Raw genomic sequence first — 24,557 nt, 5'->3', positions numbered from 1 at the left:
CTGAGGAGCTGGGATTACAAGTGTGTGCCATCATGCCTGGTTACTTTTTGTATTTTTTTGTAGTCAGGGTTTCGTCATGTTGCCCAGGCTGGTCTCAAAGTCTCAAACATCTGGACTGAAACAATCCTCCTCCCTCAGCCTCCCCAAAGTGCTGGAATTACAGGCATGAGCCATCATGCCCAGCCTTTTTAGTTTTATTTTTTTGAAAAAGAGTCTCACTCTGTCACCTAGGCTGGAGCACAGTAGTGCGATCTCAGCTCACTGCAACCCTGCCTCCTGGGTTCAAGCAATTCTCCTGCCTCAGCCTCCCAAGTAGCTGGGATTATAGGAGTGCACCGCCATGCTCAGCTAATTTTTGTATTTTTAGTAGAGATGGGGTTTCGCAATGTTGGCGAGGCTGGTCTCGAACTCCTAACTTCAGGTGATCTGCCCACCTCAGCCTCCCAATGTGCTGAGATTACAGGTGTGAGCCAACATGCCCGGACTATTTTTTTTTTTTTTTTGAGACAGGGTCTCACTCTATTGTCCGGGTTGGAGTGCAGTGGTGCAATCTTGGCTCACTGCAAACTCCATCTTCTGGGCTTAAGCAATTCTCCCACTCAGCCTCCCAAATAGCTGGGACCTCAGGCATGTGGCATCACACCTGGCTAGTTTAATTAATTTATTTATTTTGGTAGAGACAGTGGGGTCTTGCTATGTTGCCCAGGATTGTCTTGAACTCGTGGACTCAAGTGATTCTCCTGCCTTGGCTTCCCAAAGTGCTGGGATTACAGGCATGAGCCACACTGCACCTGGCTAGTCTTTTGCATTTCTAAAGCCTGCTGGGACTTTGATAGGGATTCTGTTGAATCTACAGATCAACTTGTGGAAAAATTGCTATTTTTCTACTCAAACTAGCAAGGAAAAAAAAGAAACTATTACTGATGTGATGTGTATATGTGACAGAAGTAATGTTTCAGAAAAGATGATATCAAGAAGTATGTAAACCAACTTTATGCAATACTGGTTTTGCTTTTAAAAAAAGGTGTAACCTTTCCGAAATATATACAGTACTGAAATATTTATGAATGAAACAGAATGCTGTCTGGGACTTAATTCCAAACAATCTGGGTTGAAGGAGTTAGGCCTAAACGAGATGGGCCATGTGTTAACTACTGAAGCTAAGCAATGGATGTGGAATGGGAGCCCCATTATTCTCTCTTGTTTTGTATGTTTGAAAAATCTCATAATAAAAACATCCAATAAAACATTAGTGTAGTGTCAAATCATGGTATCATCCTCAGATTTTTTTCCCTAGAATTAACACTATGGCCTAAACTAATCTATTCACAAGACTTAAAAAGTCACCATTCAGTAATATACTCACCAGTAATTGCCCCATTCAATCATGGTTCCTGGCTGAAAACAGATTTAGATTTGGTTTGTTAGTTCTTCTGTGAAAAAAAAATACAGAAATAGCAAACAGCAGTAGAAAAAACATTAAGTGACAAAACTAACCTCAAAAACCCTTTTTTTTTTTTGAGACAGAATCTTGCTCTGTTGCCCACACTAGAGTGCAGTGGCTCAATCTCAGCTCCTGCAACCTCCGCCTCCTGGGTTCAAGTAATTCTCCTGCCTCAGCCTCCCGAGTAGCTGAGATTACAGGCACCCGCCACCAGGCCTGGCTAATTTTTTGTATTTTTATTTTTATTTTTATTTTTTTTGAGACGGAGTCTCGCGCTGTGTCACCCAGGCTGGAGTGCAGTGGCGCGATCTCGGCTCACTGCAAGCTCCGCCTCCCGGGTTTACGCCATTCTCCTGCCTCAGCCTCTGAGTAGCTGGGACTACAGGCGCCCGCCACCTCGCCCGGCTAGTTTTTTGTATTTTTAGTAGAGACGGGGTTTCACCATGTTAGCCAGGATGGTCTCGATCTCCTGACCTCGTGATCCACCCGCCTCGGCCTCCCAAAGTGCTGGGATTACAGGCTTGAGCCACCGCGCCCGGCCTTTGTATTTTTAGTAAGAGATGGGGTTTCACCATGTCGGCCAGGCTGGTCTCAAATTCCTGACTTCAGGTCACCCACCTGCCTTGACTTCCCAAAGTGCTGGGATTACAGGCATGAGCCACCGCACCCAGCCAAAACTTTATTTTTTAATTTAATAGAGACAGGGTCTCACTATGTTGTTCAGGCTGGTCTCAAACTTCCTGGCTCAAGCGATCCTCCAACCTTGGCCTCCCAAAGTGCTGGGATTACAGGCGTTAGCCACTTTAATAATGCTGCCACATGGGGCTTTCTTTCTAGTTCTCAGTAGGAAAATTTCTAGAAAGTGTTATAAAATATTATTGCCTTTTACTCTTATCATGTTGTATAATTTGTTCAACAGTCACAGTGTTTATTAGCTGCTCTCATTTAACCACAATAGATGTTACATATTGTACCTTATCCTGCACTTTAGGTCCTTCTTCTTTTTTTTTTTTTTTTTTTGAGACAGAGTCTTGCTCGTCGCCCAGGCTGGAGTGTAATGGCGCAATCTCGGTTCACTGCAAGCTCCGCCTCCCGGGTTCACGCCATTCTCCTGCCTCAGCCTCCCGAGTAGCTGGGACTACAGGCGCTCGCCACCACGCCCGGCTAATTTTTTGTATTTTTAGTAGAGACGGGTTTCACCGTGTTAGCCAGGATAGTCTCGATCTCCTGACCTCATGATCCGCCCACCTCGGCCTCCCAAAGTGCTGGGATTACAGGTGTGAGCCACCGCACCCGGCCAGTCCTTCTTCTTAAAAACAGAAATGTTATTTAGAAAAATCTCAAATAATAAGCATTATGTGTAAGGCCATAAAAAGCAAAAGAGCTTAGCCTTGGTGACAGTGTGAGACCCGGTCTTAAAAAAATATATATATATAGAATGCTAAACACACATCACAGAATATACACACAAGTTCTGTTGTCAGCCTTACAAAGTGCTTGTGCTTCTTCACAGAGGAGCAAAAGGAAAAACTTCTATTTGTGTACTTACTCGGAGTTGGTAAGACCTGAGTTCATATATATTAGGGCCTGATCGTGGGACAGGCTCATTCCAGAAACTGAACTCCAACAGAAGCTGATTCTTCCTGGAGAGAAGCATGTCACTTCTTGCCTTACGAAATTCCAAAAATTCCTTTGAGTGAAAAAAATATGCTCATGAAATCTTCTGATACTTACATAAGTCCATTTCAGTAACATTTATGTTCCTACAGAATACTGTAATAGGGTAACCAACAGGTCCCAGATGGCCTGAGACAGTCCCAGTTTATATCTGTTGAGCTTGCATAATCATTAACAGCATTCCTTTTCATTCTCAAAAGTGTCCAGGTTTAGATGACAAATTACTTGGTCATCCTAATTATTTAGGTGGCAATGCAAACAAATTTAACTTGCTATACTTTTAGATTCTTCTAATAGTGTTTGATGGCACATCAATAGAAGTGGCATGCAGACTACAAAAGAGCAGATAATTCAAAAGCTATTTATATTTGTCTGGGACTCTATACAAAAGGTTTTCTTTCTTAATGATGTGTGGCTTTTAAATTTCTCCCTACCGACAAGCACCTGCTAGTGAAGGGTGGGTGGAAAGCAAAGTCAGCCCAAGATAAACTCTATGTGTGTGACAGACAGTTCCTGAAGTAGACAGTTTTAGGTCATCGAGGGCTAATTGTGTGTGCCATGCTGACTGATACACCAGTCACCAGTTTTTTTGTTTTTTTGTTCTTTTGGTTTTTTTTTTGAGGCAGATTCTCACTCTGTTGCCTAGGCTGTAGTGCAGTGGTGTGATCTCGGCTCACTGCAACCTCTGCCTCCTGGGTTCAAGCAACTCTTGTGCCTCAGCCTCCCGAGTAGCTGGGATTACAGGCGCGCACCACCACGCTCGGCTAATTTTTGTATTTTCAGTAGAGATAAGGGTTTGCCATGTTGTACAGGCTGGTCTCAAACTCCTGGCCTCAACTGATATGCCTGCGTTGGCCTCCCAAAGGGCTGGGATTATAGGCGTGAGCTACCGCACCCAGCCCAGTCACCAGTTTCAAAGCACCACCTTATCAGTTTCAAAGTATAATTGACTTTTATAATAAGAACAATAAGATTTTTTTTTTTTTTTTTTTGAGACGGAGTCTCACTCTGTTGCCCAGGCTGGAGTGCAGTGGCGCAATCTCGGCTGACTGCAAGCTCCGCCTCCCGGGTTCACGCCATTCTCCTGCCTCAGCCTCCTGAGTAGCTGGGACCACAGGTACCCACCATCACGCCCGGCTAATTTTTTTGTATTTTTTTAGTAGAGACGGAGTTTCACTGTGTTAGCCAGGATGGTCTCCATCTCCTGACCTTGTGATCTGCCTGCCTTGGCCTCCCAAAGTGCTGGGATTACAGACGTGCGCCAGCGCGCCCAGCCAGAATTGTTATTTTAATAGTATTACAACTGTTTATATTTAAATACAACTTCAGGAGTCCAAACAATACAATTTCTGTTACAAAAAAAGAAGTTCATTAACAAAAACTGAAGACAGAAAAGTCATTTAATTCCATACTAACATCTATATATCATTAGTCTGTAAACATTTTTCAAAATCATTACCTTATTTCCTCTGAGTTTATTCATGACTTCTGTGAGGGCTGGATAGCCTCCTTCATACCTCCAGAGGTGGACTGAAATGCATTTTAAAAGATAGTATACATTTAGAATTTCATGATACTACTTGAAAATATTCTAGATAAGTATAATGTTAACACAGCACAGAACTGTAGGCTGGGTGCAGTGGCTCACACCTGTAATCCCAGCACTTTGGGAGGCTGAGGCAGGCAGATCACTTGAGGTCAGAAGTTCCAGACCAGCCTGGCCAACAAGGTGAAACCCCGTCTCTACTAAATATACAAAAATTAGCTGGGTGTGGTAGTGGGCACCTGTAATTCCAGCTACTTGGGAGGCTAAGGCAGGAGAATAGCTTAAACCCGGGAGGCAGAGGTTGCAATGAGCCTAGATACATATCACTGCACTCCAGCCTGGGCAACAGAGCGAGACTCCATCTCAAAAAACAAGAAAAACAAAAAAACTGTAATACCCCATGTTTTGGCCTATGAGTTACATCATAATGATTCAATAATAGATTCAAACATTAAAAACAATTTTAAAACTGTTTTTGCAATGAATTGTTGAAGAAACTACTTTAATCATAAAATTACACTGAGACTTGGAAAGCTTTAATGATAAGAACAAGCATTAAATTAGAAAATTACTTAAGTGTTACATAAGGCTTAAAGAAGAAGTGTTTATTCCAAAGACTTCGCTTCCTACCAGCTTGGTCCTGCTCGCCATACCACGTGTTCCAAGTCCCCACCAAAGTACAAGGGTAGTGTTTATCTTCGTGAATCTTTGGCAACACCTCTTGACTTAAAGAGAAGAAACAGCAACACTAATTAAACAACCAGCAAAATTTGACCAGGTGGACAGCACCTGATCAGTAACAGGAAAAAGACCACCTACTCTGTGTTCTAACAACTGACCTTAGCACATCCTCATGATAAAACGGCATGTGGAATTAACCTTTTGGCTGAATTCTGTTGTACTCCAACACCCTGCTGATCAGAAGCTTAGGTTTCTGATACCCCAACTATCTAGAGGAGTTGCTGAACCAGTATAAAGATGATAAAGAAAAACCAAAGGTCCCAGGATTTTGGGAGTTACGTGACTACTATTTTCCATTTGAGGGGGAAAAAAAAACAACATCACCAAAAAACATTCTGTGGGTTCCAAAGACAGGAAGAATGAGAGGGCAATAGTAGAAAAGAACACGGAAGAAATAAGAAAGATGGAAAGGGAAGAAAGTAATGTTCAAGACAGAGGCAGACAACACAAGCAGCATCAGCAGGCAGAGGTAACAAGAGCAGAAAACAAGCTGGCCTTCAGGAAGGAGCAAGAAGACAGAGCTGGAACACAACAGTCTGGAAGCGACCCTGACCTCCAACAGTCCCCAAGGGCATCAACATGGCAGAAGAATAAAAATTAAAGATACAACGCGAAGCGTAAATTACGTTCTACTCAATTCAGTGGGCCAAGGGGATGGGTGGGGTGTCATGTAGTCTCGCACCGAACACACGAACTCATTTCCACTCATTGTGCGGGGACATGGGCAAAGCCGTGACAGGTCACGGCAGTGTATGAATTTAACAGGAGTGTCAGAGTGGAGCTTGGTTCCATAGAAGCTTTCTTATGGTATAGACTCTAATGTACAGGGAAAGGCAAAGGGAAGAGTGTTAACTGTTTTATACCAATAGAAAAGCTAAAACCTGCACACTTTCTGAATAGAAAAATTACGATGAAAAAGTATCATACAAATTCAACAATGGATGCAAAAGGGGATCAAGGGCAAGAAATGGAACCTGTTCACATTATATGCTGACACTGATATTTAGCTAGTGATCACCACCAGACACTGGGGCTACAGGACCGAGAGTATATAAGTACCACGTGCTAACCAATTGCACCACTGGACCTCCGTAGGACCAGGGATATATAAATGGTTAACAGAGAAAAGTTCCAAATGGTCTACGTCTAACTAACTGAAAACCCATACATCTTTATGACCCAGTATAGTGACTACATCATGTGTACTTTTGGAAGAGTAGCATTTTACTTTTTAAATTAGGATCTGATATTAAATGTATCTAATGAGTGACTCATGAATGTTCAGAAATAACATGGGATCGGCAGGGCATGGTGGCTCATGCCTGTAATCCCAGCACTTTGGGAGGCTGAGGCGGCGGATCACGAGGTCAGGAGATCAAGACCATCCTGGCTAACACGGTGAAACCCTGTCTCTATTAAAAATACAAAAAGAAATTAGCCGGGCGTGGTGGCGGGCGCCTGTAGTCCCAGCTACTCGGGAGGCTGAGGCAGGAGAATGGTGTGAACCTGGGAGGCAGAGCTTGCAATGAGCTGAGATCGTGCCACTGCACTCCAGCCTGGGCGACAGAGCGAGACTCTGTCTCAAAGAAAAAAAAAAAAAAGAAATAACATGGGATCCATGAAAATCGAAGACAGGGAAAGAGGGATTCTGCTAGGGCAATGTATGTCCAACATTTCCCTTTGGTCGCATGACATGAGCAGGAAGAGACAACCCTGCATTGGAGGCAGTGTCCAGGAAGGAAGCCCAGTACACATGACTCAGGTGGGGTCCAGAGAGGGGTCTGGCAACGGGGCCTAGGTTTTTCACCAACACAAAGTTACACATGGATTTGAAGCCACTCGTCTTTGCTGGGGACCCCAAACCTGCTCTTGGGAGTCCTGGCCTTACCTGAATGGAGATTGTAAGGCAGGCAGTACTTGTACCCAGAACTGGATGGGTTGGGCAGAATCCCATTATTGGGACCCCTAAAAACCAGGCAGGAGTTAAGTCTTTATGTTCTGGAAACAGGGAGCTGCTGAAAGTTTCAGAGAAAAGAAAAAATGTGATGAAAAAAGAAAGCAGAACTCAAGCAGATCAATCTGACAAACTTTGGGGTAATGTATTGCAGGGCAGGGAAGAGATACAGGTATAGCTTGGAGCCCAGAAAGGTAGTCAGAAAAAAAGGCATTTGGGAATGGGGCTCGAGAGGCTTGGAGAGGGAGATGGAGAAGGAAACAAGAGAACCAAAATACATGTCCGATGAAGAATGCACGGCTCTAGGTGACAGACAACTAAGGAACGGGCTGAGTAAAACAAGGTGAGTGGCACAGACAGGGAAGTTGGAAGAGCAAGGTGATTCCACATGCTGAGTGTGAAGTGAGAGCACGACATCAAATAGAAATATGAAGACAGCCAGAAATCCAAGACAGGAGATGAACTGATAAAACAGGACAGAAAAGGTAAAATCCAGGAAAACATCAGCATAGGGAAAAATTCCATTTTATGAGAAAAGACTTAAAAATAAATATCTGCTTTAAGGGCATTTTTTAATAAAGAGGTGCTGGAATGAGTAAGAAATTCAATACTATTATTACATTTCATAAGCTATCTTCAAAAACAAAACAATAAACAACAAAAAGTTTTTCTTCTAAAAAGTATGCTGATTATAGGGACAAAATTGTTTGCTTTCTTATGAAAGTAGTAGATATTAAAGGTTAAAAAAAAAACCTTTTTCTTCACATTTGCTCACAATGGATTATTAAAATACTATTTCTGTTAACTTAAAAGCCAGTAAGCTTAGTTCTCCCTTTCGTCTTAAGTTTACAAATTCTGTAAGCAGGTTTAGATCTCAAATCATAGGAGAATCAGCAGAAGGGACTTGGATCCTGGAGAACAGAGGAGTTGGGAAGAAATGGCAGCTATGTTCAAATACACACAGTACTCTCACAGGGCAGTTTTACTAAGGGGAATCAATGAAGGACTCAGAGATGTGAATTCTTACTCCTAACACTTAGAGCTGTCCAGAGATGGAACTTACTTCAGGACAGGCAGTGAGGAAGGTCTGTGGAAAGGACTCCAGCATTGGATAAGCAGATGGACTAGACAGCCTCGCAAAGTTCCTCCAAACATAAGAGTCTGGTAACATTCTAAAGTCTGATAGCCTATGTGATGATTTAGCTGTGTGAGTGCTTAAAATCAAAATGCCTTTGGCAATCCCACACGAAGCTCAGTTTAAGAGCCTCTGAATGTTCAACTTCAAAAGAGAGGGATGAAAAGCTCTCTCTCTATGCTATCAAGTGTTAGTGGAATTAACTCACAAATAAAGTCATTATTTTCCCCAAGGAAAGGAGAGTTTGGTATACACACCAAATTTTGTTGTATGCTTCTAGGCATTCCGGTTTAACATTGTGAACTGAAACAAAAGAAAATTCAACGATAAACTTAGGAACAAACGGAAAAAAAAGTCAACTATGAAGATAGCAAACCTGTCACTCACACTGTAATTTGTATAGATTGCTTGTTTCCTTTTTGGCTAGGAGATTGGAGTGGGCATCTTTTCTTGGATCAACTTTCCGGACAAATAAGGATTTTAGCCAGCTGTCTTCTCGAGATCTGTTGCTGGAAGATGTCCACGTCCTATGGAATAACAAAAGTGTTGTCACACAGTATACTGTTTTCATATATCCATCAGTTCACCTGGCAAACACATGGTGAGCAGCTATTCTAGGCACTGTTCCAGAACCTGGGCTACCACAGAATGTCTGCTTTCCATGACAACAGCATGCACTCCGAGAAGCAGAAGCAAAGAAAAATGTAAAATTTGTGGCATTCTTGTAAGAGAGCCCACATTTATCTTTGCAATCTGTGCTATGTGTTTTTCAAAGCAATTTTTGACATAGAAAAAATATACATGGGGCCGGGCGCGGTGGCTCAAGCCTGTAATCCCAGCACTTTGGGAGGCCGAGACGGGTGGATCACGAGGTCAGGAGATCGAGACCATCCTGGCTAACACAGTGAAACCCCGTCTCTACTAAAAATACAAAAAATTAGCCGGGCGAGGTGGCAGGCGCCTGTAGTCCCAGCTACTCGGGAGGCTGAGGCACGAGAATGGCGTGAACCCGGGAGGCGGAGCTTGCAGTGAGCTGAGATCTGGCCACTGCACTCCAGCCTGGGTGACAGAGCGAGACTCCGTCTCAAAAAAAAAAAAAGAAAAAATATACATGGATACCTAAAGTAGATAAAACCACAGAGACAGAAAGCAGAATGGAGGTTGCCAGGAGGTGAGGAAAGGGGAGGTTGGGGTAAGGAGTTTCAGTTTGGGAAGATGAAGAAATTCTCAAGATGAATGGTAGTGATGTTTCCCCAAAATGTGAATATACTTAATGCCACTGAACTGTATGCTTAAAAATGGTTAAAATCGTTAGTTTTATGTTATGCACATTTTGCCATAATTTTAAAAATATTGCTTGATTTGGAAACAGATAGTGGTGATGACTGTAAAACACTGTGAATATAATGCCACTGAATTATGCATTTAAGATAGTTTAAATGGCAAATTTTATGTATATTTTTACATGTTTTACCACAATAAAAATATAAAAAAATACAGGGAAAATGAAATAATTTCTTTAAAAAATTTTACTCAAGTAAATTAAAAATCACGATTTGTAAAAATTAACTTTAAAAATCAAGATTTTTTAAGTTGCCCCCACAAACCTCAGAATACCAACTTTATTAACACATAATTTGCTAATTTTCATCTTATAATTAAATTTCTATTATGAATGCTTTCAGAAAGTGAGGATAAATTTGACTCAAGTCACAAACTATACTTTACTCATGAATTTTTTTCTTTGTTTTTTTGAGACTGGGTCTTGCCCTGTCACCCAGGTGAGAGCTCACGGTAGCCTCAAATTCCTGGGCTCAGGTGATTGTCCCACCTCGTCCCCTAAGAAGCTGGGACTAGAGGCATACATCATCTTGCACGGTTAATTTTTAAAAATTTTTTGTAGAGATGGAGTCTTGCTATGTTGCCCAAGTTGGTCTGAAACTCCTGGCCTCAAGCAATGCTCCCACTTCAGCCTCTCAAAGTGCTGGGATTATAGGTGTAAGTCACAAATCTCTATGTGCATGTTGAACTCCCATATGCCAGCTAATAGGAATACAAATTTGTTGACCTCCCTCGAGGGCGGTATGGCATCATCCATATCAAAATGGAAACCGTGTATGACTTCAGCCCAATAATGACACTTGCGGTGATGTCCTATGGCCAGCTATATTTAGACAGGTGCACAAAGCTGAATGCACACAAATATTCATTGCTGTCTTGTTTCCAGTTTTCTCCTGGCACAGGCCATTCGAACAGCCATTAATGCAGATTGCTCACATAAATTAGGAAATACTCCACGTCAGAAAATATGCACTCAATAAAAAGAATGAGGTAGATTTACATGCACTGATGTGCTGACATCTCCGAGATAAATTCTGTAAAAAAGCCAGCACAGAACAGCACTATATATACGTACACAGAGGAAAATGTTAAAGAGTGATGACATCTGGGGAACATGACTGGGCCTGGGTGGGAGTAAAGGTTTTTTCTTTTCATTGTATAACCTTCTGAACTATCTGAACAATTTCTACACACACACACTTTTTTGAGAGAGTCTCAGTCTGTCGCGCAGGCTGGAGTGCAGTGGCACCATTTCGGCTGACCGCAACCTCCACCTTCCAGGTTCAAGTGACTCTCCTGCCTCAGCCTCCTGAGTAGCTGGGACTACACGGTGTGCCACTATGCAAGGTTAATTTTTGTATTTTTAGTAGAGACAGGGTTTCGCCATGTTGGCCACGCTGGTCTTGAACCCCTGACCTCAAGTGATCTGCCCACCTTGGCCTCCCAAAGTGCTGGGATTACAGGTGTGAGCCACTGCGCCTGGCCTATTTTTATATTTGAACAATAGCCAAAATATCTAAAAGTGCATGTTTTAGTATCCCTCTACAGATAAGGTAATTCCCCATAACCACTGAAAATATGATTTTAAAGAACAGAACCTGGATGAGACTCATCCTCTTCTGAACTTTTTTTCTTTTTTGAGACAGAGCCTCACTGTGTTGCCCAGGCTGGAGTGCAGTGGTGCAATCCCGGCTCACTGCAACCTCCGCCTCCTGGGTTCAAGCAATTCTCCTGCCTCAGCCTCTCTAGTAGCTGAGACAACAGGCGCACACCACAACACCCAGCTAATTTTTTGTATTTTTAGTAGAGATGAGGTTTCACCATGTTGGCCAGGCTGGTTTTGAATTCCTGACCTCAAGTGATTTGCCTGCCTTGGTCTCCCAAAGTGGTGGGATTACAGGTTTGAGCCATTGCGCTCAGCCCTCTTCTGAACTTTATGTAACCATTATCAAATGACAAACTGCGTTTCCTTCATCTTCTTGGTTTTTGTTCACATCTATGTACAATAAAACATACTTTTTTGGCAGACAGTACTATGAGTTTTGACAAACGCCTAAAGTCATGTAACCGCCACCACAACAGTTTCTTCACCCCTTGAAGTTCCTCCTTTTATAATCAACCTCTCTCCCCACCTCTAGCAACCACTGCTGTGTTCCTTGTCCCTCAGTTTTGCCTTTTCTAGAACATCGTATGTATGGAATCATACAGAAGGTAGCCTTCTGAATTCCTGCCCCTTCTTTCTGCACAATCCCTTTTATAACTGGTTATCTTACCTCTGGCCAGTTCTATCACAGCATACCCTTTACACTTTTGTTCTCTTTTTATTTTTGAGACAGGGTCTCACTCTGTTGCCCAGGCTGGAGTATACTGGTGTGATCACGGCTCACTGCAGCCTTGACCCCCAGAGCTCTAATGATTCCCCCACCTCAGCCTCCAGATTAGCTGGGACCACATATGCACACCACCTTAACTGGTTAATTTTTGTATTTTCTGCAGAGAATGAGTTTTGCCATGTTGCCCAGGCTGGCCTTGAACTCCTGGCCTCAAGTAATCCTCCCGCCTTGACCTCATGAAGTGCTGAGATTTCAAGCATGAGCCACCGTGCCCAGCTACTTTTGCTCTCTAACTGACCTACACATAGATCTTTTTTGCCTTTTCCGAGATCAGTAATGTGCTGGGATTCCAAATGGCTAGCATAAATGCCCAGAATCTTAGTGCTTCTGGACATAAAGGTCCAGATGCTGATGGGCTAGTGCGAACCTCTTCTTGGGGATCTCTTTAGAAACACTAGATGATTTCCTACAACAGTATTTCTAATCTGCTTGGCAGACTTGCTTAAGGACCCAGATACCACCAGGTAAACATTAAGAGGAAAACAGAGAGCAACTCCAAGTATTAAAAGGGGGGACCAGGAATTTAAACAAGGGACAAGAGAAACTCTCATCAGAGCAAATTCCCCAGTACTTCATGAAATGAACATATGGATTTCATAATACAACAATACAAACTCCTATTCTTACGCAGCAACAGTATTTTAGAAGTAGGGCTCTAAATTTCACACGATACTGGTACCCTTTTTTTTTTTTTTGCTTAAAAAATCAGTTTGCTGCTTTGTTTATTTTAGAGGCCGGGTCTCACTGCACTTGCTGGAGTGCAGTGGTGCAATCTCGGCTCACTGCAACCTCTGCCTCCCAGGTTCCAGCGATTCTCCCACCTCGGCCTCCTGAGCATCTGGGACTACAGGTGCACGACACCATATCCGGCTAATCTTTGTATTTTTAGTAGAGACGGGGTTTTGTCATGTTGGCCAGGTTGGTCTTGAACTCCTGGCCTTAAGTGATCCGCCAGCCTCAGCCTCCCAGAGTGCTGAGATTGCAGGCGTGAGCCGCTGCGCTCAGTCTAGTTTGCTGCTTTCTTGAACAAACATTACAGAACAATTTTCTCCCCAATATGATTTTTTTAAATTTAAAAACCAATTCATAGGATATGATCTCAAATAGGTAGAAACCGGATATAAAGATTTTTGAATGACGTGAACTTACAAACATAAAAAATACAAATATATTGGCCAGGAGTGGTGGCTCACGCCTGTAAATCCCAGCTCTCTGGGAGGCCAAGGCAGGCGGATCATCTGAGGTCAGGAGTTCAAGACTAGCCTGGCCAACATGGTGAAACCATGTCTCTACTAACAATCCAAAAAAAAAAAAAAAAAAAAAAAAAAGGTGGGTGTGGTGGCACACGCCTGTGATCCCAGCACCTCAGGAGGCTGAGGCAGGAGAATCGCTTGAACCCAGGAGGTGGAGGAGATTGCAGTGAGCCAAGATCACCCCACTCTACTCCAGCCTAGGCAATACAGCAAGACTCAATCTCAAAAAAAAAAAATAAAAGAAAAAGAAAAAGAAAAAGAAATTAATAAAGCATACTCTATAAATAATGATAAAGAAACATAAAAGCACTTTTTCACATCCTTCAAAGATTAAAAAGAAGCAAACTCACTTTAAACAAGAAAAATAACAATACCAGTAAATGCAATTTTCCTTGAAAGTGCATAAGATAAAAACATATAGTATTAAGTGGCATTTGCAGATGTAAGTTGAAGATGCTTCCATTTTGCATTTACTATACAATAAAATTCCTAAAAATTAAGAAAGCATTAATAGTGGTTTCCCTAAGACAATGAGAGAGGGTTTAAAGGGATAGAGGGGAAAGACACACAGCTTTCTCCATATAATGTCTATATCGTGCTTTTCTCTTCTGTATTTTTTTTTTTCTTGAGACAGGGCCTCACTTTGTCACCCAGGCTGGAGTGCAGTGGCGTGATCTTGGCTCACTGTAGCCTCGACCTCCTGGGTTCAAGCTATGCTCCTGTCTCAACCCCTCCCAAGTAGCTGGGACTACAGGTGCCCAGCACCACACCCAACTAATTTTTGTGTTTTTTTGTAGAGACAAGGTTTCACCATGCTGACCAGGTTCGTCTTGAACTTCTGAGCTCAAGTGATCTGCCTGCCTCAGCCTCCCAAAGTCCTGGGATTACAGGCGTGAACCACCACACCCAGCCACATTTCAATAAAAATGAAAGTACATTTCGTCAGTTTGAAGTGTTTTACATATACTACATTTAGGGTTATCTGTTTAACAATATCATGGGCTGGGCACAGTGGCTCACGCCTGTAATCCCAGCACTTTGGGAGGCCGAGGTGGGCGGATCACCTGAGGTCAGGAGTTTGAGACCAGCCTGACCAACATGGAGAAACCCCGTCTCCACTAAAAATGTAAAATTAGCCAGGTGTGGTGGCGCATGCCTGTAATGCCAGCTACTCAGGAGGCTGAGGCAGGAGAATCGCTTGAACCTGGGAGGCAGAGGTTGTGGTGAGCCAAGATCATGCCACTGCACTCCAGCCTGGGCAATAAGAGCGAAACTCTGTCTCAAAGAAGAAAAAAGAAACTTACCCATTACTTTAAGGCAACCATATAAAATCAGTGATATACTAAGTAGAAAGTTTTAAGATTTGTTTATGGGACTATGTATAATTTCTGTGTGTTCTTTTTTTTTTTTTTTTTTTTTTTTAGACAGAGTTTTGCTCCGTTGCCCAGGCTGGAGTGCAATAATGGCACAATCGCAGCTCACTGCAACTTCCACCTACTGGGTTCAAGCGATTCTCCTGCCTCAGCTTCCTAAGCAGTTGGGACTACCAGCGCCCACCAGCACACCCAGCTAATTTTTGTATTTTTAGTAGAGGTAGGTTTTCACTATGTTGGCCAGGCTGGTCTTGAACCCCTGACCTCAGGTGATCTGCCTGCCTCACCCTCCCAAAGTGCTGGAATTACAGGCGTGAGCCACTCACTGTGCCCAGTCAATTCCTGTGTTTATTTTAGATTTTAAGTTCATTAAACAGAAATTGTATCTACAATTTTTTTTGTTAAATTGTAAAAGCTAAGAATAATAATTATGAACAATTAAGAAAGGGATATAATAAAAAGTTTCTAAAAATACTGACTAGGGAGTTTCATTTAAAATAAGAAATACTAAAGCAATGACCAATAGTTTTAATTATATCCTTCCAGAAATACAGAAGCAAACATAATTATGTATATTTATAGACAGACAGATAATATTTTCAATAACAAAGGATGCCTTTGAAATAGAAATCTCCCCAGTTGAGCATTTATTTTGTATTTCAGTAACACCAAAGTCGGCCTGGGAAGCATAGCAAGACCCTATCTCTACAAAAAAAAAGAAAAAGAGTAGCTGGGCATGGTGGCTCATGCCTGTAGTCCTAGCTACTCGGGAGCCTGAGGCAGGAGGATCGCTTGAGCCCATGAGTTCAGTGCTGCAGTGAGCTATGATCGTGCACTGTACTCCAGCCTGGGCAACAGAGCAAGACCCTGCCTCTAAAATAAACAAATAATAATACCAAAAGGGAGATTCCCCTTTGGGCGGGTACAATGAGGTAAGGGATGTGAAAATGCTTTGTAATAGAAAAATGCAGAGCAAGGGGTGAGACTAAATCAACACAGCACACACACGAGAACCTCTGAGTGGCATCTGCTTGTGAACTTGGGCAGCAATCGTCTTGACAAATGAAAAACAAGCCAGCCCAGAACTACCCCAACCGTCAAACTGAAATCTTTGAGTGTCAGGTGACCAAAGCTGCCTAATACGCCCAGCCCATCTAGTCTTTCGAGTTGCAGCTATGCCAGCAGCTGCCCAAATGATAAGATCTGGCTTGGGGCTGGGTTCTTAACTGACAGTGACCATTGCCAAGATGTTAGGGGGCACTTTCCAGAGGATAAGGACGGGTGCACGATGCAAAACACTAGACTTGAAATCGAGTCAGCATTCTATGTCGGGCTCTACGGATACAAAGACAAATCAGACACCAAGCCTGTTCAATCTCACAGGAAAAACCTATCGGTAAACAGTCAGAGTGGCCACAGATGCTGTAAACTTAAACATACAATGCAGGAGCTCAAGTGAACCCACCATCAGCTTGGCTTGGGAGGCGCACGAGGGACTCCAGTAGGGGCATTCTGGCTCTGTTTTAGAGGGCAAGCAAGACAGGTGGACAAGTCAGGTGCTAATTCCAGTCAATGGGAACAACATGTACAGGGACATGGAGTCATGACACTGAATGGCATGTCTGGAATGGCAAGTTGTTTAGCAAGGCAGAAGGGCATGTGGGAAGACAGCGAGATACAACTGGAGGGCAACACAAGGGCAACTTTACCCATGCAGGGTGAGATGCTGTCAAGTTTTCAAAAAAATCTAAGTTTTGGATGAGCGCAGTGGCTTATGCCTGTAATCCCAGCACTTTGAGAGGCTGAGGCAGGCAGATCATCTGAGGTCAGGAATTCAAGACCAGCCTGGGCAAAATGGCCAAACCCTGTCTCTACTAAAAAAAATACAAAAAAATTGGCCGGGTGTCGTGGTGGACATCCTATAGTCCCAGCTACTCGGGAGGCTGAGGCACGAGAATCACTTGAACCCAGGAGGTGGAGGTTGCAGTGAGCCAAGATCACACCACTGCACTCCAGCCTGGGCGACAGTGCGAGATTCTGTCTCAAAAAAAAAAAAAAAAAAACTAAGTGTCAAAAGTAGCCTGACAGGGGCGTGGTATATGGCTGCAGCAACGAAGGCCAGGAACATGCTTCCAGGGCGCCCTGGTTGCCATGCCCAGCAGCACCCAGGTATACAGAAGGCACCCAATAAACACGCACTGGATGGTGTGGGGTTAAGATGGCACTGGGGATGAAGAGAAAGGAGCATATTCAAAAGCAGCTCGTGGATGCCGATCAGGCAGGGAAGAGGAAACTGAAGAAGGGAAAGGACTTAATGCTGAGACCACAGGATGAGGCAGCAGGAGCACGCTGTGCTTCATTCATACGATCATCGTTATTTAAGACTGTGCACTACACCTGTCAGCTACTGAGGATGTACAGATGAACCTGGCCCTGACTTCACGGGAGCTCAGTTTGCTGGTGAGGGCAGACAGACAAACACGATCACAACCGAAACAGAGACAAGCTCTTCAATGGTGACACAAGGTAGTAGGTAGCTGTTGTGGCAGGGGTAACGGCAGCTTGGTGACCAGTACTAACGAAGTATGTGTTGAGTGGAAGACTGGAAAGAAGAGGAACAGATGGTCAGGTGGACACTCATGGAAGAAAGGAGATTCTAAGCAGAACCAGTGATCACCAAAGCCACAAGTGTGCAAATAGCACCAGCATTCGGAAGCACAGGCCTGGGGGAGAGAGGAGGTTGACAGACCCATGCCAAGAAGAGACCTGCCTTAAAGCAGCAGCTCCCTGACTCCCCTCCCCACCACCACACTCCCTCCAGCCCTAGTACCCCTGTCTTCCACGCTGCTGCTCCAGAGACTTGTTCCCACACCTTTCATTTCCAGAAACTTCAAACCCAGAGTTTAACCACGACAATGAAGACTTTTCTGCCCTGCATCTAGATTTAAAAAATGAACATTTTACCATTAAAAGTTTTTTTTCTCTCTCTCTCTATATATATATATTTGCTTTTTAATTTCTTTTTTTTTTTTTCAGACAGGGCATTGTTCTCTCGCATCAACTGGAGTGCAGTGGCGTGATCTTGGCTCACTTCAGCCTCCACCTCGTGGGTTCAAGCAATTCTCTTGCTTCAGCCACCTGTAGAGCTGAGACTACAGCCCTGCACCACCACGCCCAGCTAAATTTTGTAGTTGTAGAAGAGACAGGGTTTCACCATGTTGTCCACGCTGGTCTTGAGCTTCTGGCCTCACGTGATCCGTCAGTCTTGGCCTCCCACAGTGCTGCGATTACAGGTGTGAACCACCGCACCCAGCCCTATATTTGGTTTTAATTTCTACGGAACCATCTGAAAGTAGAGTTTTAGGCCGGTCGCAGCGGCTCACGCCTGTAATCCCAGCACTTTGGGAGGCCAAGGCGGGCAGATCACGAGGTCAGGAGATCAAGACCATCCTGGCCAACACGGTGAAACCCCATCTCTATTAAAAATACAAAAAAATTAGCTGGTTGTGGTGGCGCACACCTGTAGTCCCAGCTACTCAGGAGGCTGAGACAGGAGAATCACTTGAACCCGAGGGCAGAGGTTGCAGTGAGCCGAGATCCCCAGCCTGGATGACAGAGTGAGACTGCGTCTCAGGAAAAAAAAAAAAGAAAACAAAAAAGTAGAGTTTGGACATAATGATACTTCTCCCGTAAATCCTTCAGCATGCATCTCCAAAACACAATGACAGAATTACAATGCTATCATCACATCTGAGAAAAACAATTATTCCATCATATCTAATATCCACTCCCTATTAAAATGTCCCCAGTTCTCCCCAAATTGTCTTTCATTGTTCTTTTGGGTAGGGGAATGGGGGCAAACAGGGAGGGATTAGGATCCAGTCAAGGTTTGTGTTATAGAGCTCTACCTATTAAGAAAATGAAGACAATGATAGAATTCTTTAGACGTGTGGCTGGGCACAATGGCTCACACCTATAATCCCAGCACTTTGGGAGGCGGAGTGTGGGAGGACTGCTTGAGGCCAGGAGTTCGAGACTAGCCTGGAGAACAGAGCAAGACCTCCCTCCTACAAAAAACTTAGCAGCCAGGTGTGGTGATTCATCCCTCTAATGCCAGTACTTTGGGAGGCCGAGGTGAGAGGATCACTTGAGGTCAGGAGTTTGAGACCAGCCTGGGCAACACGGAGAAACCCCATCTCTACTAAAAATGCAAAAATTATCTAGGCATGGTGGTGCACACCTGTAAGTCCCAGCTACTCAGGTGGCTGAGGCAGAAGAATTGCTTGAACCTAGGAGGTGGAGGCTGAAGTGAGCTGAGATCGCACCACTGCACTCCAGCCTGGGCAACAGACTGACACTGTCTCAAATAAATAAATAAATAAATAAATAGCAGCTGGGCATGGTGGTGTGGGCCTGTAGTCCCTGCTACTTGGGAGGCTGAGGTGGGAAGAACCCTTAAGCCCGCAAGGTCAAGGCAGCAGTGAGCCATGATCATGCCATTAAACTCCAGCCTTGGCAAAGGGCAAGACTCTACATCTAAGGAAAAAAAAAAATCCTTTAGTCATCCCCTTCACTAACAGGTCCAAGCCCACATTCTTCATAGGAATCCAGACGAGTATTGCTGAGGGTTGAGCTAGGGCAGTGGCGATGGAGAGGGTGGATTCAAGACATACTAGAGGCAGAACTGACAGATTTGGTAAATGATAGATGGCGGGAAAAAAGACGGATGGGCTTGGGGAAGACAGTCTGGTTTCCGGCCTGGGCCACCACATGGAAAATGTTTCATGACTGAAGAAGAAGTATCCAAGAGAAGCAGGCTTCGTGGAAGGAAGAGGAGTTAAATCCTGGGTACAGCAGTGTTTTGAGCACCTGTGAGACATTCAACGTCCAGGAAGCGGCTGGGGATTCCAAGTTTGCTGCTAAGCAGCGCTAAGTGAAATATACTGGCTAATGTACAGGCAGGGATGAGGCTCCCAGGAGGATGCCCCTCTTGCTTGCTGAAACTGATCCAGCAAGGTCACCCACAACACCCCTGTTGGCAAATTCTGTTTTCTTCCATCACTTTACCTAACCCTTTGGCAGCAGATGGCACTCCCTCCCTCCTCCTGGCCACTGTAATATAACAATAACCTAGCCAGTTCCCCCTCCTACATTCAACCTGTATATGTTGCACGTCCCAGGGCTTGCTTTGCAGCCCTTCACTCGCCACACTCACGCCTCAAGCAATCTCACACATTCTGATGGTTTTTTGTTTTATTTTGGAGACGGTCTGGCTCTGTCACCTAGGCTGGAATGCAGTGGCATGATCAGCTCACTGCAACCTCCACCTCCTAAGTTCAAGCTATACTCCCACCTCAGCCTCCCAAGTAGCTGGGACTATAGGCGCATGCCACCATGCCAGGCTAATTTTTGTATTTTTTGTAGAGATGTGTTTTGTCATGTTGCCAGGGATGGTGTCGAACTCCTGAGCTCAAGCGATCAGTCCAGTTCGGCCTCTCAAACTGCTGGGATTACAGCCTGAGCCACTGCACCTGGCTTCCTATGGTTTAAAAAGTTTCATTACACAAATTTTTATTTATGTACTTATTTATTATTAGGGACAGAGTTCCACTATGTTGCCCAGGCTGGTCTCAAACTCCTGGGCTCAAGCAATCCTCCTGCCTCAACCTCCCAAAGTGCTGAGATTACAAGTGTGAGTCACCGCGCCCAGCCTTTATTGTGAAAAATGTAAACCAAATATGAAACAGTATAATGAAATCCATGTGTCTATTAACATTTAGCATTCCTATATACTGACAACTCCCAAATGTTACCTGTAGCCCAGACACCTCCTTTGAGGAGTCATATAGCCAACTGTCTGTTTGCTTTTCCACTTGAATAGCACACAGCCTTCACAAACTTTACCAGGTCCTAAACTGCTCTGAATTCTTCTTCCCCAGCGCTCCTGAATTACTGGTAAGCTCCCGGATGGTCTTGCATGCCTTATTCACTGATGTCTCTCAACAGTCAACAGTGCCTGACACTCATATTTGGCAGAACAAACAACTCTCAGCAAACTCTCAACTCTCAGTGCCAGCGCCCATTCAGCTGGCCACGACCCTTATTTCTGCCCCCTCTCCCAAGTCAGACTCATCTTTTTAAAAAGATCAGGCTGGGCATGGTGACTCACGACTGTAATCCCAGCACTTTGGGAGGCTGTGACAGGTGGATCACCTGAGCTCGTAAGTTCGAGACTAGCCTGACCAACATGGTGAAACTCCGTCTCTACTAAATATACAAAAATTAGCCGGCTGTGGTGGTGCATGCCTGTAATCCCAGCTACTTGGGAGGCCGAGGCAGGAGAATCACTTGAACCCGGCGGAGGTTGCAGAGAGACAAGCCCGTGCCATTGCACTCCAGCCTGGGCAACAAGAGCAAAACTCCGTCTCAAAAAAAAATAATAAACCATGTTATTGAAAGCTCCCTGGCCCATGGCGAGTTTAACACACAGTTCCTTTGGTAATTTAAACTACCTAAAGCAATGAATATGAGAAAGTAACTCTGGGTAAGTTAGGATAGGCTTTGCTGTTTCAATATGGAAAATAGCACACGCAAACGTCAAGGTGAAATTTGGACAACCAAACGTCCAATCCACTGAAGTTAGAGAAAAAAAAAAAAGTTTACACAAGAGCCCCACGCCTGAACACTTAGTGCTGGTAACTCTAAGTACTTTTAGATCCACGGCCGGCTTTAAATTTCAAGTCAAAGACGTGAGTGCTTTGACCTCCTCCAAGCATTGACTTCCCCCTCCCTCCGCGTAGGGCTGGCCGGGGACCATGCTTTAAGCTTTTATATCCTACTCACAGCACCTCAGAGGCCAGGGTCACCAACGTCCTCAGCAGAGGCGGCCACCCAGGCTTGGAGCAGCCTCCGGCGGGGACCCAGCAGGCGGCGTCTGGGGCCTGCGGCCTCAGGCGCGCGCTGTCCCTGTCCCCGGCCCCGGGTTGCGCCGGTCAGGGCCCTGCAGGCCAGGCCAGCGCCGCGGGGAGGATGTGGCCTCCGCGCCAAGCCTCGGGCGCCTTCTCGGGCGAGGGCGGAGCCGCAGCGCGGCCAGTCCCCGCCGTGACCTTGAGCCCGAGGGCGCCCCGACCCGGACCTAGGTCTGGCCCCACCGCCCCGAGACCGGGCGGCCACCCGCGGTGGGGACAGGGCCGGGGCGGAGACCCGCGCCGGGAAACCCCGCGCCCTCCGCCTCCCGGCGGCCCCTCCCCGACAGCTCCCGGAAAGGGCGGCGCTGCTCACCGGAGCCTGGGCAGGAGGCTGCAGGGGGCCGCCCGCCGTAGGAGGCCACCGGCCCAGCCCGCTCCGCGAGCGCGTAGCACTCGCGCCGCCATCTTGCTCGGCGCCTCGGCTCCCACCACCCGGGCGCCGCAGCTGACGCCGCCGCCGCGCGACCCCTCCCCCGGCCGGGCCCCGACGCGGCCACTGCAGTGCGGGGCGCGGCCGCCAGGGGGAGCAGGGCGCCCGGCCGCGGGGGTCGGCTGGTTGTCCCGGCGCCGAGGTCCGGCCACTGCGTGAAAGCGCGAAGCCCAAGCGCAGTCAGTGCAAGCCGATCACTTCCAGCGAGAGGAGTTCGGTGCCCAGAAGCGCGGGTGCAGAAGGGACAAGGGCATAGCTTCAGTGATCAGGGAAAACTCCACAAGGAAAGAGTAACACTGTGCCTAGGGGAATCCAGGTCCTGGGGCGGGGCAGCGGCAGTGGAGTTCCCCCCACACCACCCCGCCAATATCTTTTAAATTTTGTAGTATATGAATATGTTGTCATTTCAAAAAGCCCCACAACGCTCCCGCCTGAGCAACACAGCGACATCCTGTCACAAAAAAAAAAAAAAAAAAAAAGAGAGAAGAGGACAGGGAAGGAAGGAAAGGAAGGAAGGGAAGGGAGGAGAAAGAAAAAGGAAAAGAAAGTGTAGCAGGAGGAGCCACAGACAAAGCTCCTCAGACACCGGATTAGAGAAGGAAGAGGTTTTTTATTCCTCCGGGAGCCTCGGCAGACTCACGTCTTAAGAGCGGAGCGCCCCAAAAAAAGAAATACTTGGCCTTTTTAAAGGCTTACAACTTTAAGGGGTCTATGTGAAAGGGTCGTGACAAATAGAGCAAGCGTGGAAAACGTGACTGGGGCCTACATAAATCAGCTAACAGAACAAAAAGTTTTACAATGGCTTTTTCATACAGTGTCTGGAATTTACAGATAACACAAGTAGTTTAGGTCAGGGGTTGATGTTGTTAGTATTACTTTTTTTAACTCCTAGGGCTGGGTGGTGGTGCCAAGGTTATCTGGCTATTTATCTTACTTTTATTTCTTTCTCTCTTTCCTCCTGTCGTGTGAACTAGGCAAGGTGGGGGGAGGAGGGCAGCAGGAGTAGTAGTGGTCTCCTTCCTTAAAAGAAAGTGAGGAAGAAATTTTAACCACACACATACACACAAAAAAAAATTAAGGAGAAAGGACTGGGAGGGTTCTCTTTAGGTCTTGGGACGGCATCATTCCCATTCATTTCAGCACCGGTGGGCACTGGCCATGGGAGTCCTTGGTACCTACCCTCAAGGCCATCCGGGTCTAGTGGTGACAGAATGACAATGATGATTGGACCGAGTGTATTGTAAGCATCAAGATGGACAGGTTCATGAGACGTGAAAGAGGCACGGAAAGAGAGCATGTAACCGGGGGTGGCTGTGAATTAGAGGATAGATGGGGAAAAAGTTCCCCAAGGAGCTGGCAGGACATATCAGCCCCAGGGAAAGAAGGGAGGGCATCCCTGGCTGAGGAAATAACTTAAGCAAACGTGTGGATCTGGGTGGCTGACACTGTAGAGGGAAAAATGTATCCTCCAGGAAGACAAAAAATAAAAAATTTAAAAAAAGCTACAAATGTAGCCGGGCCCGGTGGTTCATGTCTGTAATCCCAGCACCTTGGGTGCTTGGGTGGGGGAGGCAGGCGGATCACCTGAGGTCAGGAGTTTGAGACCAGCCTGGCCAACATGGTGAAATCCCATTTCTACAAAAATACAAAAATTAGGCATGATGTCGGGTGCCTGTAATCCCAGCTACTCGGGAGGCTGAAGTGGGAGAATCGCTTGAACCTGGGAGGTGGAGGGTGCAGTGAGCCGAGATCGCGCCACTGCACTCTATCCTGGGCCACAGAGTGAGACTTCATCTCAAAAAAGAAAAAGAAAAAGAAAAAAGCCACAAATATAACCATGAATACTGCAACCAAGGCGAGGGCAGGAGGAAGGGAGCTGGACCCTGGGGGTGGGGGAGAACCCGGGAGGAATAGGGGCTCTGGCCACCAAAGGGAGCCATTTCCAGGCCCGTGTGGGGCTGCAGAGGCAGAGAGGAAAGTGCCCTCAGGACTGGGTTGTTTGGAGGTCATAAGGTGGGTAGGAACTGGGAGGTTCCCTGAAGCTGGTAATCTTGGGGGCCAAGGGAGCATCAGGGTTCAAGGGGTGCAGTTTTCTGACTGGGGTAGAATTTGAACATGTCAATATGGTCAGGAGCCACCAGGGAGGACAGAGGTGGACCCTGTGGATGTAGGAGGGCTTTATCCCAGAGCAGGGAGAGGCACCTGTCCCTTGGAGGCCAGTGGGATGGAGGCCAAGGAACACAAGGATAGGAGGCCAGAGGCTGTGTGGCTGAGGACCTCCTGGCCTCAACTAGTGTATGCT

General features: G+C 45.6%; 1 protein-coding gene across 2 annotated transcripts in view; it reads right to left on the bottom strand.

Moving 5' to 3' along the window:
- Window positions 1-22,269, bottom strand: part of NIPSNAP2 (nipsnap homolog 2) — a 38,043-nt gene extending 15,774 nt beyond the window's left edge. Inside the window, exons 1-7 of one of the 2 annotated variants that reach the window (XM_025378371.1) lie at window positions 22,139-22,269; window positions 8,885-9,024; window positions 8,755-8,800; window positions 5,298-5,392; window positions 4,581-4,651; window positions 2,994-3,134; window positions 1,367-1,398 (exon numbers count right to left, since the gene is read on the bottom strand). In XM_025378371.1, coding sequence (XP_025234156.1) covers window positions 1,367-1,398; window positions 2,994-3,134; window positions 4,581-4,651; window positions 5,298-5,392; window positions 8,755-8,800; window positions 8,885-9,024; window positions 22,139-22,230 — 617 coding nt within the window. In that variant the 5' untranslated portion in view covers window positions 22,231-22,269. The remainder of the gene's footprint in view (window positions 1-1,366; window positions 1,399-2,993; window positions 3,135-4,580; window positions 4,652-5,297; window positions 5,393-8,754; window positions 8,801-8,884; window positions 9,025-22,138) is intronic. The other variant, XM_025378372.1, reaches the window with a different exon arrangement.
- Window positions 22,270-24,557: the final 2,288 nt, after the last annotated feature.

The sequence above is a fragment of the Theropithecus gelada genome, chromosome 3 (assembly GCF_003255815.1).
Source record: "Theropithecus gelada isolate Dixy chromosome 3, Tgel_1.0, whole genome shotgun sequence".
NCBI classification, from domain to species: Eukaryota; Metazoa; Chordata; class Mammalia; order Primates; family Cercopithecidae; genus Theropithecus; species Theropithecus gelada.
Note: the sequence above shows the minus strand (reverse complement) of the source record. Positions and strands in the feature narration are given on the sequence as shown.